The 18,453-nt window shown below is 43.6% G+C and overlaps 1 protein-coding gene across 2 annotated transcripts; it reads right to left on the bottom strand.

Annotated features, from left to right (window-relative positions):
- Positions 1-1,942: 1,942 nt before the first annotated feature.
- On the bottom strand, positions 1,943-10,514 carry CCSAP (centriole, cilia and spindle associated protein). 2 transcript variants are annotated; one of them, XM_053458498.1, is made up of 4 exons: positions 10,318-10,514; positions 4,685-5,137; positions 3,231-3,466; positions 1,943-2,793 (listed from the first exon to the last, which is right to left on the bottom strand). In XM_053458498.1, the coding sequence occupies exons 2-4, from the start codon at positions 5,076-5,078 to the stop codon at positions 2,614-2,616; spliced, it is 810 nt and encodes a 269-aa protein (XP_053314473.1). In that variant the 5' UTR covers positions 5,079-5,137; positions 10,318-10,514; the 3' UTR covers positions 1,943-2,613. The 2 variants fall into 2 exon arrangements, with proteins under 2 accessions (XP_053314473.1, XP_053314472.1); XM_053458497.1 differs by lacking the exon at positions 10,318-10,514 and having other exon boundaries at positions 4,685-5,304.
- Between the last annotated feature and the right edge of the window lie 7,939 nt (positions 10,515-18,453).

Here is an 18,453-nt window from a genome sequence, read left to right on the forward strand (position 1 = left end):
AGGATATTAAGAAAACCAACATCCTAGAAAATACAAGATATACATATACCGTATTGGCTCGGATATAGGCCGCCCCCGTATATAGGCCGCACCCTAGAAGTTTGGTGCTTTTTTAAAAAAAGCACCAAAAAAACATGCTGCCACTCTGTCCCCCCCCGAGATATGCTGCCACTGTCCTCCCTCCCCCTGAGATATGCTGCCACTGTCCTCCCCCCGAGATATGCTGCCACTGTCCTCCCTCCCCGAGATATGCTACCACTGTCCTCCCCCCCCCTGAGATATGCTGCCACTGTCCTCCCCCCCCGAGATATGCTGCCACTGTCCTCCCCCCCGAGATATGCTGCCACTGTCCTCCCCCCCCGAGATATGCTGCCACTGTCCTCCCTCCCCGAGATATGCTGCCACTGTCCTCCCTCCCCGAGATATGCTACCACTGTCCTCCCTCCCCGAGAAATGCTACCACTGTCCTCCTCTGCCCCCCCTCCCCGAGATATGCTACCACTGTCCTCCTCTGCCCCCCCCCCCGACTTACCGGAGCAGACTCCCGGGTGTCTTGCGGGGCCGGCGGGGGACATCTACGCAATACAACTTCCGGTGCCGGCACCGGAAGTTGTATACGCGTATTGCGTAGATGTCCCCCGCCGGCCCCGCAAGACACCCACCCGGGAGTCTGCTCTGGTAAGTCCCGGAGGGATTGGTAAAACGCATCGTGCGGACAATGCGCTTAGACAAACTCCCGTGCCGGCACAGATTGGGGAGTAGGATGCAGGTCCCCTGCACCGCTGCGGGGGATCTGTATCCTAACCCCGCTGCCTGCTCGGCGCTGCATGTCCCGGGCGTCGGGCGCTAGACCCCGAATATAGGCCATACCCCCACTTTAAAGACTTAAAGTGGGGGAAAAAAGTGCGGCCTATATTCGAGCCAATACGGTAATTAAAACAGATATTGAAAATGTTCCGCAATCCTCAGCGAGTGTTTGGCACAGGTTGGATAAAAAACGTGCCATACGTAGCAGTAGCCAAAAAGGTAACGTTAACTACCACTTTTCTTACATTTTACCACCTCTGCCTGTGACCGAACTGAGGAAATCCCTGCACGTGATTTGAAGAATGTCATATTTAGCTTTGAAGGTCTGAGTTGTGTGTGAAGCGTCTACATCTGGTACTGAAAGCGGCATTGTTTTTTTAATTTTTTTTGTTTGTTACTCAAAAAATTATTTACTTGCATTAAAAATAAGATTTGGAGAATGGCTTGCTTTAGAATGTAGAAGAAAGAAGCCCCTGGCTCACCTGTCAGCTTTTCCCTGGTCTTCACCGCAGAAGGCGAGTCCAAAACGCATGCTCAGCTCCTCATCGTTTAATGTACTTTTTTCTCAACATTTTATGAAACAATTCTGCAAACCTTATTTTCTTGACAGAAATTTAACAGCTACATATATAATAAACTATAAACTTTTTTGGCATGCAGTAAACAAAGTGAAAATGAAGGGGATTGTCAGGTGAGCAATCTGTTATTTAAGATATGGACACTCAGGTAATCGCGGCATGTTTTACTCTTATAGAACCTGGTAAAATAAATTACATTAATCTAGTTTAATACAAACCTTTTTCTACAATATACAAATACCACTCTTATTACAACAATTCCACAAGGGATGATTTACAATAAATGTAAGGTTAAAAAGAAAATGTCCGACTTCTGGATTCTTTATCTACTCAAGGGAATAATAATACAAATTTATATATAAATATATATAAAAATAAACACATTGACCTTGACTATGTTAACGTATAACACCTACAAAACTGGCACCATTTTGACTTTTCGTTTCAATTGAATACGATCATATAAGATTTAGGGAGCAAAGTTGCATTGCTTGTGGACATAATTAGTGTATCTACAATACTGCCAAGACCATTTACATGAAATAAAATGACCATACTGTTCATAAAACCTTTATATAAATTAATGTAAAACTGGCACATTGAATTGCAACTGCAAGAGTTGCCATGCTTTGTCCCGATACATCAGCTGTCAGTACATTTTTTTTTTACCCTTCCCCCAGTTGTAGGTAAGAATCGATGCAATAAACCAGTTTACCTTACTATGGATTAAGAGCCCACCCTGGAGAGTTCATTGTTAAGATTACAAACCCAGAACATTAGAAGCATCGTTATACAAAAGTATGTTCATTAGTTTACGTCTCCATTAAAATAACTTACTATTAGTGCCCATCTTTCGGTCTCTATGATAAAAATGCGGCTTCCTTAGGAGAGGACATGCTTAGTGGAGTTATAAAAAATGGTTCCATAAATGTATGTTAAACATTTAAAAAAGTTATCAGCAGTTATTTGCCCAATGCAACCCCGTATTTCCCCCCAAAAATACAAACCATGATCATCAATATGCATTCTTCATACAAAAAATACAATAATTTATAAATATTGGTATGTGAAATATAAATAAATGTATCAAACACACGCAAACTCTTAAATCACGTCTATTACCAGTCACAGTTCAAACAGCAATATAAGCAATACCAATTCTATCCAGACCAGAGCATTTGTGAAACCCGGAGCCATTACTTTCGAAGGGTTGCACAAGCCTCCAATATCAACGGCCTCTTGCCGAGAAGCATCTCATGTATTCTGTCATCCAAGGATTATCTACAGGGGAATTTCTTCTTCTTAAAAGTGTTTCTGCATCAGCAGAACGCGCTCTCTGTTTCTGGAGAATTTGCTTCCTTCTTTCTTTTTGCCGCCTGTTCCTGGCTCGCAAAGCAGATTCATGAATCTTGAAGAAGAAAAAGAACTGTTGTTTTAGCAGTAGAACCAAGGTCTGTGCAACATTTAAAAAAAAAACGTGTGTATGTAATATATATTATATATATATATATATATATATTATATATATATATATATATATATATATATATATCTGGTAATAAAGCGCCAAAGCTTTAAATTAATTTGTTTCTTATGAATAAGCCATCTTTTCCCAATGCACTGTTTTTGTTGTTGCGAGCTGCTTTCTCTGGATGACAAGCATTGGCCTGCTTGCTTCAGTAGCGGGGTCGTATCAATAGGCTATATTGATAGAGAAAGCCTTAACAAAATCCCCCCTAGCAATGCAGTATTGCAGTGAGCTGGGCAGCCAAATATGAATAGTAATGTCTCCTATTGTACAACTATTGACACTATATAAATAAAAATGTAGATTCTACTACAAACCTCATTTTCCTGTGTGGGTGCAAACACATTATGGGTTTTCTGGCTCCCAGTATCCTTTTTCTTCTCGCCGCATGCATATAGAGCAAACGGATGCCTGTTTTCTTTGGTCACTTCTTTTCTTTGTGGACTTCTGTTTGATTTCTGTCCATCCCATCTAGATGAAGCACTCTGGTTGTGCTGCTGTCTGGAAGATTTTTCTTTCTCGATAGGCTTTTCTTCAGTCACAGTTTCACCTTCTGTAACAATACAAGGCATGTTCGTGAGAGCGCTAGCCCATTTGGCAATAAATCTAATAGCCAAGCCCATTTTAATCCATAAGCAAGGTGAATGTGGGAACCACACACAGACACCATTTGAATAGTAAACCTGGATATTTTTGCCTAAAATCAGCGAGAGAGGAAACTGTTGGCTCATTGGCCACAGTGGCAATGTTGGAGTCCAAGGTAATCCTGTCCTAATCTCGTTAGGGGACACTTCTCATGGGTCAACATCTAACCCTCACACTGGCCAGTTGAAACATATACCTTCATCCTTTTAAATACCAGCATTTGAAACATGTTTAATCCATGTGACGTATTTGCAGGGAGAAATGCATACAGCACTCTTGCCTGCCCAAAGCAGAAATAAGAGGAGCAACAGCTGGCCAAAGGTATATGGGGTCATCACATTGTCTCCCAAATGGCTACAACAAACAACAAATCTTTTGGGAGCCCCTCTATGTCTGAAAACCCAATCCCAAGCAATGGGCCAACATATTATCAAATGTTTTGATAAGCAGGGGTTCATCAAGATTTTTAGGTAGCATTGTGACCAATGATGGCCGTTTATAGTTTTACTCTGCAACGTATTCTAGCCCAGGCAGACCAGCTTTTGGTGCAAGAGATTAGGCTGCCCTTCTGCCACAAAACTGGGGGCAGCTCAGCTCACCCTATGTTGGATGATCTGGCTCCCTGTTGATTCACTGGTCCAGTTACACAGCCTCCATAGTGTGCTGTACTTGGCACCAGCTGCCCTTCTACGAGAGAACAGCAGGCATGTAGCTGAGCGGCTGGAGCGCAGTCCTAATTTAGAAGAGTGCCCCATCCTTCCCAACATTAATTATTGTAAATTTAGAACATTGTTATACACTTATACCCACAAAATGTTCTGATGGACATCAGGGTAAAAATAAAAAAAAGACAGGTATTCGGGGGCTAAAAAATGGACTGTGACTCCTGCAGGGGGCACATGGGAGGTATAATTAGGTTATTTAAAGTAAACTGGAAACTGAGGGCAAACCTTTATTGTCCACATCTGTACCCTCAGAATCTAGCTGGACACATTAGTACATATGCAATAAATGCTAAACCATTATAACATAGTGCTGATGTCACATGTCCAATATACTGTCAAATGTGAATACGGGATTTCCCCTTTAATGTATGGGGGAAAAAAAACATAAAACAAGAATATACCTCCTCCCTGAATGTGTTTTTGGTTGCTGTTTGTACTGTTCTGTCCCTCTGTCTGTCTTGGTCGGTTATTCACTTCAGGCTGCCCCAGGGCACCCCCCTCTGTTTCTTGCAGCTTACTGGGAGCAGTGCTGGGGTCTAAGGGTTTGTGGGGCGCAGACTGGGGATGCTTATGGGGAGCAGGCGCTGGATCTGAGGGCTTCGGTGGGGTTGATTGGCCGCTGCTGGAGTCTGAAGCCTCATCCCAGCCTTCCCAAAGCCAGGGGTTGTGTGCATGTTCCAGCAGCCTCCGGGTCACCCTGTACTTCAGCATGTCTTCATAGCACTTGCAGCAGGCATCCCACTGGGGGTCTTTGAATCGCTTCATATATTCGCTCCTAAGTTTCTTGCAGTGCATTGTCCTCGGTACAGATTTATCCGATCACTAGCGGAAGTAGGCTCTTCCAATACACAACTCTGAAAAATAGAACACACCAAGCTTCTTTACTCTTGTTGGACGCCGTTGGCAAAGCAACACACAGCGTGGCTTCACCGTTCTTGGCAGGTAAGCGCAATCATAAGCATAAAACCCAGGTAAATAATATTCAGGCCAATCCGAAATCGCCCCAGCAATCAGCACCGCCCACCAACAGAGCCCCGCCTCCTGCCTGGATATTTAAACCTAAACAGATCGGTGGCCAATCAGAGAACTTAAAACGAGCTTGCATGTGACGCGCTGATTCCTCACCAATGACAGACGTCGAGTTCTCAGGCAATGGTTATCGAATTGTCGGGTAGGTACTAGATATCGAATGCAACGGAATTAGATTATAAAAACGTTACTGACTACACGTATAGACAAGGCTAATATGATGAAGTTTTAATGTCTATTGAAAACATTGCATTAGTTAAAGGAAGGATATTTCTACAGTCTTAAAATTATGTGCGACTCAATAGTGCGGCGCCACGGAATATGTTGGCGCTATATAGCTCAATAAATCATTTTTTAAATGCACCATTCATTTGCATACGATTTTTATATTTACAAATGGAAATAAGGCACTATAAGACAGTGTGCAGCCATTTCCAGAATACAAACGTTTAATCTTACAAATACTGTATGCACAATAGAAAGCAGTACACATCATGAGGATCATGGCAGGGTAAGCAAAAACAACATAAACAGCAAGAAATAGAAGAAATAGTACTTGAAAATGCTGGGTGTCGTAAACCACCTTACCCCCCAGCGATTTCTTTGCCTGCAATGCTGTCCTAGACTTAACTGAGGGCAGCGATGATGTGCTTACTGGCGGTATGATGTCATATCTCGGTGCCTCACTTTTAAAGGAAGTGCAGGAGGAAGGAATGGAGGACTATGCCAAATCTGCACAGTCCTTTATAGTGTTAATGGACTGATCCAGGGGTGTAACTAGAAACCCTCCCTACCCCCCCTTCTCACGATCTACCCTCTCCCTCTCTACCCCCCTTCTCACGATCTACCCTCTCCCTCCCTCCCCCCTTCTCACGATCTACCCTCTCCCTCCCTACCCCCCCTTCTCACGATCTACCCTCTCCCTCCCTACCCCCCTTCTCACGATCTACCCTCTCCCTCCCTACCCCCCTTCTCACGATCTACCCTCTCCCTCCCTACCCCCCCTTCTCACGATCTACCCCTTTCCTCCCTACCCCCCCTTCTCACGATCTACCCCTTTCCTCCCTACCCCCCCTTCTCACGATCTACCCTCTTCCTCCCTACCCCCCCTTCTCACGATCTACCCTCTTCCTCCCTACCCCCCCCTTCTCACGATCTACCCACTCCCTCCCTACTTTGTAGGTCACTTACCGTCAACTCCTGTGTTGGGAGCGTGAGGAGTTTGTCTCGGGTCAGCGTGAAGTGCCGGCACCCGAGACAAACGCCTCACGCTCCCAACACTGCACCCTGGGCAGCGCTGAGGCAGGCGGCGGCATCCTGGATTTCTGTCAGTCAGGGGGGCCCAAGAGTTGCCGAGCGGTCGTTTTCAGCAACCGCTCGGCACCCCTTGGACCCCCCTGACTGGCAGAACTCCAGGGCCCGGTCACAGTCGCGACCCCTGCGACCCCGGTAGTTCCGCCACTGGACTGATCATTGTGATCAGCGATCTCCCTTTTAACCAGCCCATTGCCTGCCACTCTTGGCCCATACCTGGGAACTCCAGGTGAAGCGCCATCTCTCTCTATCACCGTGGGAGAAACTCCACTCCGCGGGAGCGGCTTTGCGGCATATCCCAATTCCCAATCCACTAAAGCGTGTCTCCCGTGCAGTAGTGCACCTAAAGGGGGTTGAGGCGGGGCATTACGCCCCGGGTGACATTCATCAGGGGCCTGACGGCTACCTAATGCACGCCAGCAGCTTACTACTGTGGCACCTGCGTTAGGCAGCCTTCGGGCCTCCTAGACATCTGCATGGCCGCCCAATGGTGCTTGGCTGGCCCCCGGACCAGTGGAATCTTCAAGAGAGGTAATGGGGTGCAGGAGAGTGAATTGATGAGTGGGTGAATGAATGTTAGTGGGTGATTGAATTAATTAAGTCAGTAAGTTAGTAGTGAGTAAGTTAGTGTTTAAGGGCAGAGGTGGCACAGGCAGGCTGATTAGGGGGGCACAGGTAGGCTGATTAGGGGGGCACAGGTAGGCTGATTAGGGGAGTGGCAGAGATGGCACAGGCAGGCTGATTTGCATGCAGAGTTGGCACAGACAGGCTGTTTCAGGGGAAGAGTTGGCCCAGGTAGGCTGTTTCAGGGGCAGAGTTGGCACACGCAGGCTGCTTCAGGGGCAGTAGGGGCACACGCAGGCTGCTTCAGGGGCAGTAGGGGCACACGCAGGCTGCTTCAGGGGCAGCAGTCAATGTCTGGCTCAGTGTATAGTGGTGGGAATTATGCTGTACCATTTTTCCAGATTTCTATTCCAGAATACGTCTTTCTGCCTACCTATTTCTGGCTACACATTGGCCCAACCCTGACCCATGCTTTGCTGCCCCCTAAAACCCATAATTAACCCTTCAAAAGCTGGTAAATTTTCACTTTTGTTCACCCTGGAGACTCGACCAATTTTTCTTTTTGAGTATTTTAATATGCATCCTTCAAAACAAAAAAAATCAAACACCTGACCAAGAAGTTGTACCCCTCTTGCTGCAGCTGCGTTCCTCTTCTGCGGTGCCATGTCTTTCCACTGACTGGCTGCGTGAAGGAAAGTGCTTCCACCAAAATCAAGTAGGAAATTGTTTAAAGAATTTGCATGCAAAGCCTCTACCCCTCCCCTAAAAAAAGCCTGGTATCAATGAGTGGTTCCATGTCCAGAAAACCCCCGGAGTTTCTCCATGGTGACTCGGGTATGGCTATTGGCCTATATTTTTTAGTGGGATTTTGTGGTCTTTATATCACCTTCGCTTTCAGTCAGTGAAACCCCTGATCATCCAATGAAGCCCTCCACTCATTAGTTACAGTGTAAGTGGGTGATTAAGACAGAGCCATTCTTTTGTTTCCCAAAAGAAGTCATAATGTTTGTCCAACAGACTAGACTAGCAGAGCTAGAACATGTACACATGACTATTATGCATCTGTCAGAAAGCAGTTTATAACTAGACTGGGTTACGCTAGCCTGTGTCTACATACAATTATAATCCGGCTCCCCCAACATGTGTGCCCAATCCCGACCGCTCCCCCAATTTGTGAGCCCAATCCCGCCAGCTCCCCCAACATGCGAGTCCGATTCCGCCCACTCCCCCAACAAGCGAGTCTGATTCCGCCCGCTCCCCCCACCATGCAAGTCCCATTCCGCCCTTTCCCCCACCATGTGAGTCCCATTCCGCTCGCTCCCCCACCATGCGAGTCCCATTCCGCTCGCTCCCCCACCATTCGAGTCCGCTCCCTCAACATGCGAGTCCCACCGCTCCCGCAACACGCGAGTCCAATCCCGCCAGCTCCCGCAACATGCGAGTCCGATCCCGCCCGCTCCCGCAACATGCAAGTCCGCTCCCGCAACATGCAAGTCCAATACCGCCCGCTCCTGCAAGATGCGAGTCCAATCCTGCAAGATGCGAGTCCAATCCCGCCAGCTTCCATTCCAATACATTTATTTACACATACCATAATTAGGATTTACAACAATCTGCCTGAAATGGGCCTGCTCCAAAACAGGTTGGGTGTCTAAAATGAACCTGTCCTTAGCTCAGCATGCATAACTAACTCACTCCCGCTTCCTCTCTCTCTATGAAAACAAGGCTGAATATAAAAGTGAGGCTAGGACCAACCGCCTCTGAAATTAATGCGGTAGCCTTGCGGGAGTGTGCGGGATTACCAGGACCCGCAAGTATATTGTGGGACCTCCCGCTCCCGTTCACAACACACAAAATACCGCAGCCGCAATCCCAATGCAGTCCTCTACTCTGGACCAACCAGCATGCCCCTAGCAGTAAGGCTCATGTGTCTAAAACTGGTTTAACATTGAAATACTGCTGGATACAGTTTAGTACCACAGCAATGATGGATTCATATTAACGTACTTTGTAGGTACTTTCATAATCATTGTTTTATCTAGAAAAAAAACAAACACAGGATACTGCAGACTCCGCCATCCATGTTTTGCCCCAACTTTGGCTGTTTGAAGCAGTAATTAGCTGGAAGGCGCTTTTTGGACAAGCACAGGGGTCTTGTTAAACCCCCTGTAACTCTCAAATTAGCCATTAGGATGCGTTTCCTGTGAGGCAAAAAGTTAAGGTTAACAAAGCCATCAATGATAAGATAAGATAAGATGTCGCACGGACATTGTGCATAACGGTACTGAAAATATTAACTATATTAATATAATGAATTTGAAATTAGATTTTAAAGGATAATAACAAAATAAACCAATTCTCAATCTCCTGAGATAATTCCTGATCCCAGTGTTGCACCAGTCCTACTTCCTGCGTATTTATCCAACAGTAATCAGATCGATCCGTTACATCCGCATACAGAAAATGATTTCTAGATTTCTAGATTTCTAGATATTTTTTGCATTTAACAGAACATCCAGACTGCCGTGTACTGATCTCCCTGCTGCTTAATAGAATGTGGGAGGATCAGCGGATGCTCTAGTACTGCTACCCACAGATTACCAAAAAATCACCATTACCATCTGTCACACATAAACAAAAATCACCATTACCATCTGTCACACATAAACAAAAATCACCATTACCATCTGTCACACATAAACAAAAATCACCATTACAATCTGCCACACGTAAAACGCCAAGCAAGCATTCCTCGTGCTTAACGCTCACCGCTTTTTATTATTCCAAAGGTATATTGGAAGATTTCATGTTCCATATAATATGTAAACATTTCTGTGAGTAGAAATATGCAATCAGATGGCAGGCATTGGTGGATGGGAAAGAACAAGTGTTCTCACCCTCCAGAAACCTATTTCAGGAGCCATTCCCACATATCTTTACTAGTTGAGTGTCCTCTACCGCATGAAGCTCAATGCCAGCCATGGACCAGTTTGATTTTCACACCGAATTGGTCAGCGTCGCCACCTGTATGACAGGCTCTGGGCTCAAAGCACAACCACACGAGAACGGCGCTCATCACCCACGGTAGCCACACTACGGGGGAAGCACAAGCTCCTGTCACAAATACCTGCTTGCGAGGACGTTTATTCCTGCGGCAGCCAGTCGTTTCCTGCGCGATCCCGGGATGTTCTTTCTGCAAAACGAACGGTCACGAGAGTCTACATACATGTGCACGCATGTAATCCTCCTTCCAGCACTCGCTCTACAGACAACATGTCCTCCGGGCGGAGAGCTGTAGTGTTTACTCTGTGCGTCACCCGTCGCGCTATTTAATAAACATAAAGTACATGCAGCAGGAGGATGGCTGAGAAAAAAACATGAATATAAATCCCCCCAAGAGCGCCACCCCCACTCCTCCTCTTCCTGCCTGAGCGGGAGAATTCTGTAGGTTCTTATTCACCTGGACAATATAAATATTTGGCTAAATATTACAATGAATATATATATATATATTATTCACATACACACAAAACGCATATACATATGTCATGCATGTATATGTCTTATTTATATAACAGAATTTAACGGCTGATAAGAAGACTCAGACGTTATCCAGTCAAGATTGTGATAGTTTCCCCCATGCATGTTTAAATTCTCTTACTGTATTAAGTATATTGTCAGCAGATTCTGTATAGACAGGTCCTAAGCAAAAACATGTTTAAGGAGAGACAGGTGGTGTGTATCTGGTGTATAATTATATATATATAGCAACAAAAATGAAGCCCCAGCCTCTCTGCCGTCTGAAGCGTTGGCAGAAATCGGGCACCTTTGGTTCATTAGCAGGCCAGGCTGCAGGGCATCGGGAGGCAGCCACGGGGTGAAGTACGCTGCGCCGCTTGCTAGTGAAACACAACTTGGATGGCAGAGAAACACAATTTCTCGGCCCAAGGAATTGGTTTACGGCACTGCAAGTGAAAGAGTTAAATAGTGATGGATGGTGTATACTGAAGTGAGAGTGTGGTATGCATTTAGTATTTATGTATGTACTACATTAAAAGATTTTTTTTGGGTCGCTGTAGGATTCTTTATGTGACCAAGGGAAGTCAAGAACATATTTGGTTCAAGGCTGAACTAGAATAAGCTATAAAACTCATGGCCCTAGGGGTTTTAATTGCATCAATTTTAATTGTGTGCGAATGCCAATCTGGGGCTCCAGCAGTAGACCGGGTGTTGCAGCGTGCCACCAGCGGCTGGATATGCCCAACTGCACACTATGTCACTGGCAGTCGGGCCGAGGTATCATTAATTTGCTTTGGTATATACAGGGATTCATCCATATTTTGGTGCGCTGAAAAGTCCAGTGGGGCTAGACCCCCAAAGATCTGGCTTTTTGGTGAGGGTGGTGGGAAGGTGTTAAGATCAAGTGTAGAAAATGTGCTTTTAATATTAAGAATTTTAACTGACTTTACAACATTTTTTCTCATGCTACATTTCAACAAATTTAAGGAAATGTTCATTATTTCCATTGTTTTCCACGTGAAGTAATAGTTAGTTACCAACATAAATCTGCATTGTGCATGATGACCACTAGGTGTCACATGCAAGCCGTGGTATCCAAATTGCCTACACCATCACAGAGGTTTTGAAGGGTTTCCTACTTGTTTTTTGGTGCATTATCTAGTTCCGAGAGTGTGTGTAAACTGTAGCACGAACACTGCTGGAAGCATGTTTTAAGGGACTGACTGGGTGTGTGATTATCCTATGTGGATGAATTAAAAGTGGCAGAATAAAACCTGCACTTTGTTGAGGTTAACTTTTCACTTATACATTTCTTAATATATACCCTAATCCCCTCCAAAAACTACAGCCACAAACCCACTAATGTTAGATAACCTCACCTCCGGCACTACTAACCTAAGAGCCGGCCCTTACCAGGGTCCATGGTATCCAGGTGGCACTTTGACAGAGGCAGCTAACGGTTGTGTGAGACAGGGACACAGAAGCAGTCAGCATAGAAGGCAGGAAGACATTGAGAGCATGAATGAGCGTGTGAGAGTGCAGGGCCGCCATCAGGAGTCAGTCAATTAACCCCCTCCATTATCAGACATGAGCAGTCTCAGACAATGAACCCCTCCATTACCAGACATGAACAGTCTCAGACAATAAACCCCTCCATCACCAGACATGAGCAGTCTCAGACAATAAACCCCTCCATCACCAGACATGAACAGTCTCAGACAATAAACCCCTCCATCACCAGACATGAGCAGTCTCAGACAACAAACCCCTCCATTACCAGACATAAGCAGTCTCAGACAATTAACCCCCTTCATTACCAGATATGATCAGTGTTAGACAATTAACACCTTCCATTACCAGACAAGAGCAATCTCAGACAATTAACCCCCTCCATTAGCAGACATTAGCAGTTTCAATTAACCACCTTCATTGCCAGACATAAGCAGTTTCAATTAAACCCCCTCCATAACCAGACATTACGCACGCACACAGTGGGTTTCTTACCTAGTGCAGCTTACACTAAGCCTTGTGTGGAAGCCAATCAGGAGAGGCTTCTGAACTCTTCTCCAATCAGGAGGTTCATGAAGTTTCTCCTGATTTGCTGAGACCTCCTCCAGCCCCTTCTATTTAGTGGTCCAGTGTAGACATTTTTGTCTACCTAGGCAGGCCTCATTAGGACAGCCTGGCTCCTTATAACTGTAATCGTCGTACCCCCTAAATGGTGGCCCTGTAAGAGAGAGTGTGAGTTAGAGAGCGAGAGAGTGAATTTATCATGATAACATAATAGATGTGGTTTTGTGTGTGTGTGTGGGGGGGTCACTTCATCCTTGGACCAAGGCAGCGCCATGTCTTGTGCCAGCCCTGGCCAACCTAGCCTACCACAACCTTTTATACCACAGCCAACCCCCCCCCCCACACACACACACACACACACACCACCACCAGTTACATGTTTTCAATGAAACAGGATAAATCTTGGTGGAGAAATGCTCAAAAATGTGAAAACAAATTAATACTGGGCATGATTTTTGTATTGTATTGATTTTTGTATCAGGAACAAAGTGGTGTTTGTTTACCTTACAAATGACTTATGACAGGCACAGTGCTCACATCACCCACGTCACTCACACATGTGTATGCATCGAATCCTTCTTCATCCTGGCAATGCGTTGTGGTGGTTGCACCCTTTTCCCAGTCATTATTTATTCTTCAACACTGGTTAGCACTAAGCAGAAAGCTAATGAGACCCTCTGCATGCACAGGCTGCAACACCATTGATTTCAGTGAGAGCTCTTTCCTGTAAATGATTGGCTGATTTATACAGACAAAAGTAAAGTCCAGAATATGGGGGTGACAGTGCTTCCCCTAAAGGCAAGCATTAAGTGCTCTTAACTGCTGTAGATCTCCAGTATGTATCACGACTACACAAAAATAATGATCCAGAAAGAAACAGTTTCAAGAAATATATGAGAAATAAAGATGTCAATCATATCATTTGATCAGGTTGGCCCCTAGGCAAATCTTGGTGTTCACTGCATTGGACAATAGGTTCTTGCTAACAACCTAATTCAGTATTTCTAAATACAAGTACTGTAAGTAGCAAACCTGGTCCCTTTTGGGAGAACCTTGAATGGGTTTGCAGTTGTAGGACCTTTTCTGTGTATCCTAGCAAGAGACTTGTGTATGAACAGTCCCGGTCACATGTTTTACATTTATATTATACATTCAGGCTACTTGTATATCACAAACACAGATTATGTTCCATCTGATATGTTAGGGTAGGATGAAGTATTTACAGTGGAGCAGCTGCACAAATGGAGTGGAGAAGAAATATAACCTTTCCCTGGCTGCTAGCCAGAAATAATGCTTACAAAAGAAGAAAATAATGTTCACGTAACATAAAGAAAAAACAAATTAAACTAATCTGATTATAAAGAGGGATCTTAAGGAGTGTGGAAAAGAATTAGACATATATTAATATATATATTAATTAGGATTGCCCCCTGCATGTATTTATGGTTATTTATGAATTAGAAATGCACTGAGATACTGCTTAGACTGGAGTAATGTAACTTTTATGGCAGATGTACATTTGTTTGCTAGTCTGTGATCAAGGGAAATTGACTCTTCTCACCAATCTCAGCTAGACTCAGTCCTATTTGTAAAAGTTGCTTTCCATCCTTACTTTCATACATTTTTCGGACTCTCTGTTTGTATATTGTGTAGTTAGCGCTATAGACTGCAACAGGATATCTATATAGTGACCCAAATACACGCACGCAATCTAAACACCATATGCTCACATAAATACTACCACCATGCACTAACACAGTATCTCACAAAAGTAAGTACACCCCTCACATTTTTGTAAATATTTTATTATATATTTTCATGTGACAACACTGAAGAAATGACACTCTGCTACAATGTAAAGTAGCGAGTGTGCAGCCTGTATAACAGTGGAAATTTGCTGTTCCCTTAAAATAACTCAACACACAGGTCTAAACCTTGGCAACAAAAGTGAGTACACCCCTAAGTGGAAATGTCCAAATTGGGCCCAAAGTGTCAATATTTTGTGTGACCATCAGCACTGCCTTAACCTTCTTGGGCATGGAGTTTACCAGAGCTTCACAGGTTGCCACTGGAGTCCTCGTCCACTCCTCAATGATGACATCACGGAGCTGGTGGATGTTAGAGACCTTGCGCACCCCCACCTTCTGTTTGAGGATGCCCCACTGATGCTCAATAGGGTTTAGGTCTGGAGACATGATTGGCCAGTCCATCACCTTTACCCTCAGCTTCTTTAGCAAGACAGTGTTTGGGGTCGTTATCATGTTGGAATACTGCCCTGCGGCCCAGTGTCCAAAGGGAGGGGATCATGCTCTCCTTCAGTATGTCACAGTACATGTTGGCATTCATGGTTCCCTCAATGAAGTGTAGCTACCCAGTGCGGGCAACACTCATGGAGGCCCAGACCATGACACTCCCACCACCATGCTTGACTGTAGTCAAGACACACTTGTCCTTGTACTCTTCACTTGGTTGCCGCCACACACGCTTGACACCATCTGAACTAAATAAGTTTATCTTGGTCTCATCCGACCACAGGACATGGTTTCAGCAATCCATGACCTTAGTCTGCTTGTCTTTAGCAAACTGTTTGCGTTCTTTCTTGTGCATTATCTTTAGAAGAGGCTTCCTTCTGGGACGACAGCCATGCAGACCAATTTGATGCAGTGTGCGGCGTATAGTCCGAGCACTGATAGGCTGACCCCCCCACCCCTTCAACCACTGCAGCAATGCTGGCAGCACTCATACGTCTATTTCCCGAAGACAACACCTGGATATGATGCTGAGCACGTGCACTCAACTTCTTTGGTCGACCATGGTGAGGCGTGTTCTGAGTGGAACCTGTCCTGTGAAACCGCTGTATGGTCTTGACCACCGTGCTGCAGCTCAGTTTCAGGGTCTTGGCAATCTTCTTATTGCCTAGGCCATCTTTATGTAGAGCAACAATTCTTTTTCAGATCCTCAGAGAGTTCTTTGCCATGAGGTGCCACGTTGAACTTCCATCGACCAGTATGAGAGAGTGTGAGAGCGATAACACCAAATTTAACACACCTGCTCCCCATTCACACCTGAGACCTTGTAACACTAACGAGTCACATGACACTGGGGAGAGGAAATGGCTAATTGGGCCCAATGTAGACATTTCCACTTAGGGGTGTACTCACTTTGGTTGCCAAGGTTTAGACATTAATGGCTGTGTGTTGAGTTATTTTTAAGGGAACAGCAGATTTACACTGTTATAAAGGCTGTAAACTCACTACTTTACGTTATAGCAGAGTGTCATTTCTTCAGTGTTGTCACATGAAAATAATATTTACAAAAATGTGAGGGGTGTACTCACTTTTGTGAGATACTGTACATACACATGCGGCCTCCCCAGTGCCATATGCCAAAACACACACACTCATTCTAAAACTATACACTTGCACATGCATCTACAAACTCTCCAATACCACACATTAAAACACATACACTCTCTTACTCTCCCTCCCTCTGTTCCAATCTCCCTCTCCTATCAAGCATGCTGCTTACACAGCTCTCCTTCACTTTCATTCTCCTCCTTCTTCCCTTGTGTGGAGCCCTGTCTTTAGTGCGGCTCATGTTAGCCACCACACAGGGTCGGGTATCTGATGTTGCACGTTCCATTACCTAAAGAATGTGGACGCCAATTTGCATAACATGTTCCCTGTTCCAGCAAATATATTTTAAGTAATTAGGTTTTAATGTAACTAATTTGTTAAAATATTAAGAACATTGCACTTGCATATTATAGCTTCATATTTGAATGATCCTTTAATTTCAGTTGCAGAGTTCTTTTCCAGAAGGCGCTAATAAATTCCAATTTCATTTAATTGTTTCAGATTAGCACCGTGTTCAGCATTTAGCAGCCGGACAGCCTCTGAACTCAAATCAACCTTTTATTCAAGACATATGATGATTGATAAAACTACAGTAAAATCTCATGTATCATACTTTTTTCCTCATATACAAAATAACATGACCTCTCTGTAAAGTTTTTTCTGAAAATGTAGTTCTAAATAAGGCAAAAATGTGTATTGGAACCAAGATATAAGGTGCATACTCTTATGAACATTTTATTTACAGAATGCCATTTTCATATCACATAGAAATAAACATGAAATTTCTTTGCATCGCCATATGTATATACTATATATACCGGTATATATATATCTGTTGAACCATTCCCGATACACAATACATATACATTTTATGATTCACTGATATTCAGTTTTTAAGTGTATGATTATATACAATGTTGCTTACAAATATATACATTGTAGCTTCCTTTTAATGATACTTTATTTGTACCCGTTTGTTATTGTGATTTTAAATTATTCCACTGATTGTAACAGGGCTACAGAATCTGCTGGCGCTTTATAAATAAATGTAATGTATATTTTATATATATATGTGAAAATAAGTAAGGATTAGTCATTTTACATGCTGTTTGACAACCCATGCTCCAATATCTTTAGTGTTTGAAATTGAAATGGTTTGCTGTGCGTTTTAGATATCTAAGAACCATTCTGCCATAAATGACAGTAATAGCATGCTTATTAATAGCCAAAGGGCATATACTTGCAGCTTACCTCCTAGATTGCAACAAGAAGCCGTCAAGATGCAATGCTTATTATGGTAGCACATATTACAGGGTGCAATGTAAGCTTTATTTTTACATGGTGAATGGATAGTGTATTTAATTAGCGTAGATTATGTCATAAAGCACATATGTAGATTCTCTAGGGCAAAGATAATATTAAAGAAGGAGTGACAGTGCAGGTAGAAAGAAATGTTTGTCCCTATATGTAATCATTGCAGACATCTTATACCAAAGAAGGAGACACTGAGAGATAGGGAACTGATATCACATTACACCAGTGAACCAGTGAGAGCGTGTAAGAAGCCATTGGGTTGTGAAACCCTAGGTCTTAGCAGAATTCTAGACGTAATTAGTAAGTATGTATAATATTTGAAGCCGGACTTTAAAAATCCCTACTTAAGATACAGAAATAAACAGTGTTGGGAAATTGCTAAAAAACTTATTTTCTTTTATGGAAAGATCACAAAGTTACCACATATATTAACCTGTGTGGCTGTTGTTTAAAAGAGATGGAGTTTGATGTGTTTGTTTCTTTTTAACTGTAAATGAGAACACTTAAATATATTGTGATTTTATCTCATGCAGTATTTTAAGACTCGCTTAAGGTCACTAGTCTTCCCTACTTTACATTATGTGTCATCTGGTGGGTACTGATATTCAAGAATGAAGTTCAGATTTCCAAGAATAATCCAGAATGATCCACCCATATCATGGGGCTATAAATACCTTACCCCAAATTTCTGCGTAAACTGCAATTATGAGATTGAAAGCAGATCCATGTTGATGCCTGATTAGTGTGTTCACTGACAATAATTCATAATATCTGCTTAAAATTATTATATGGTGATCGGCATTTGGTTGTTGTGGTAAACCCTGATTGTAAAATGTGCTTTAACCAGTTAAAAACATACCCTGTTTGGGTGTTACATATCAATGAAAGCACTGTGATGTGTAAGAAAACCCATGAAAACCCTAATAATGTATTTAAGAATAAGTTACTGTAAGGAAAATTAAACTGACAAGCCGAGGCTAAATGAATAAAAACAGACAACA

This window comes from Spea bombifrons, chromosome 3 (assembly GCF_027358695.1).
Source record: "Spea bombifrons isolate aSpeBom1 chromosome 3, aSpeBom1.2.pri, whole genome shotgun sequence".
NCBI classification, from domain to species: Eukaryota; Metazoa; Chordata; class Amphibia; order Anura; family Pelobatidae; genus Spea; species Spea bombifrons.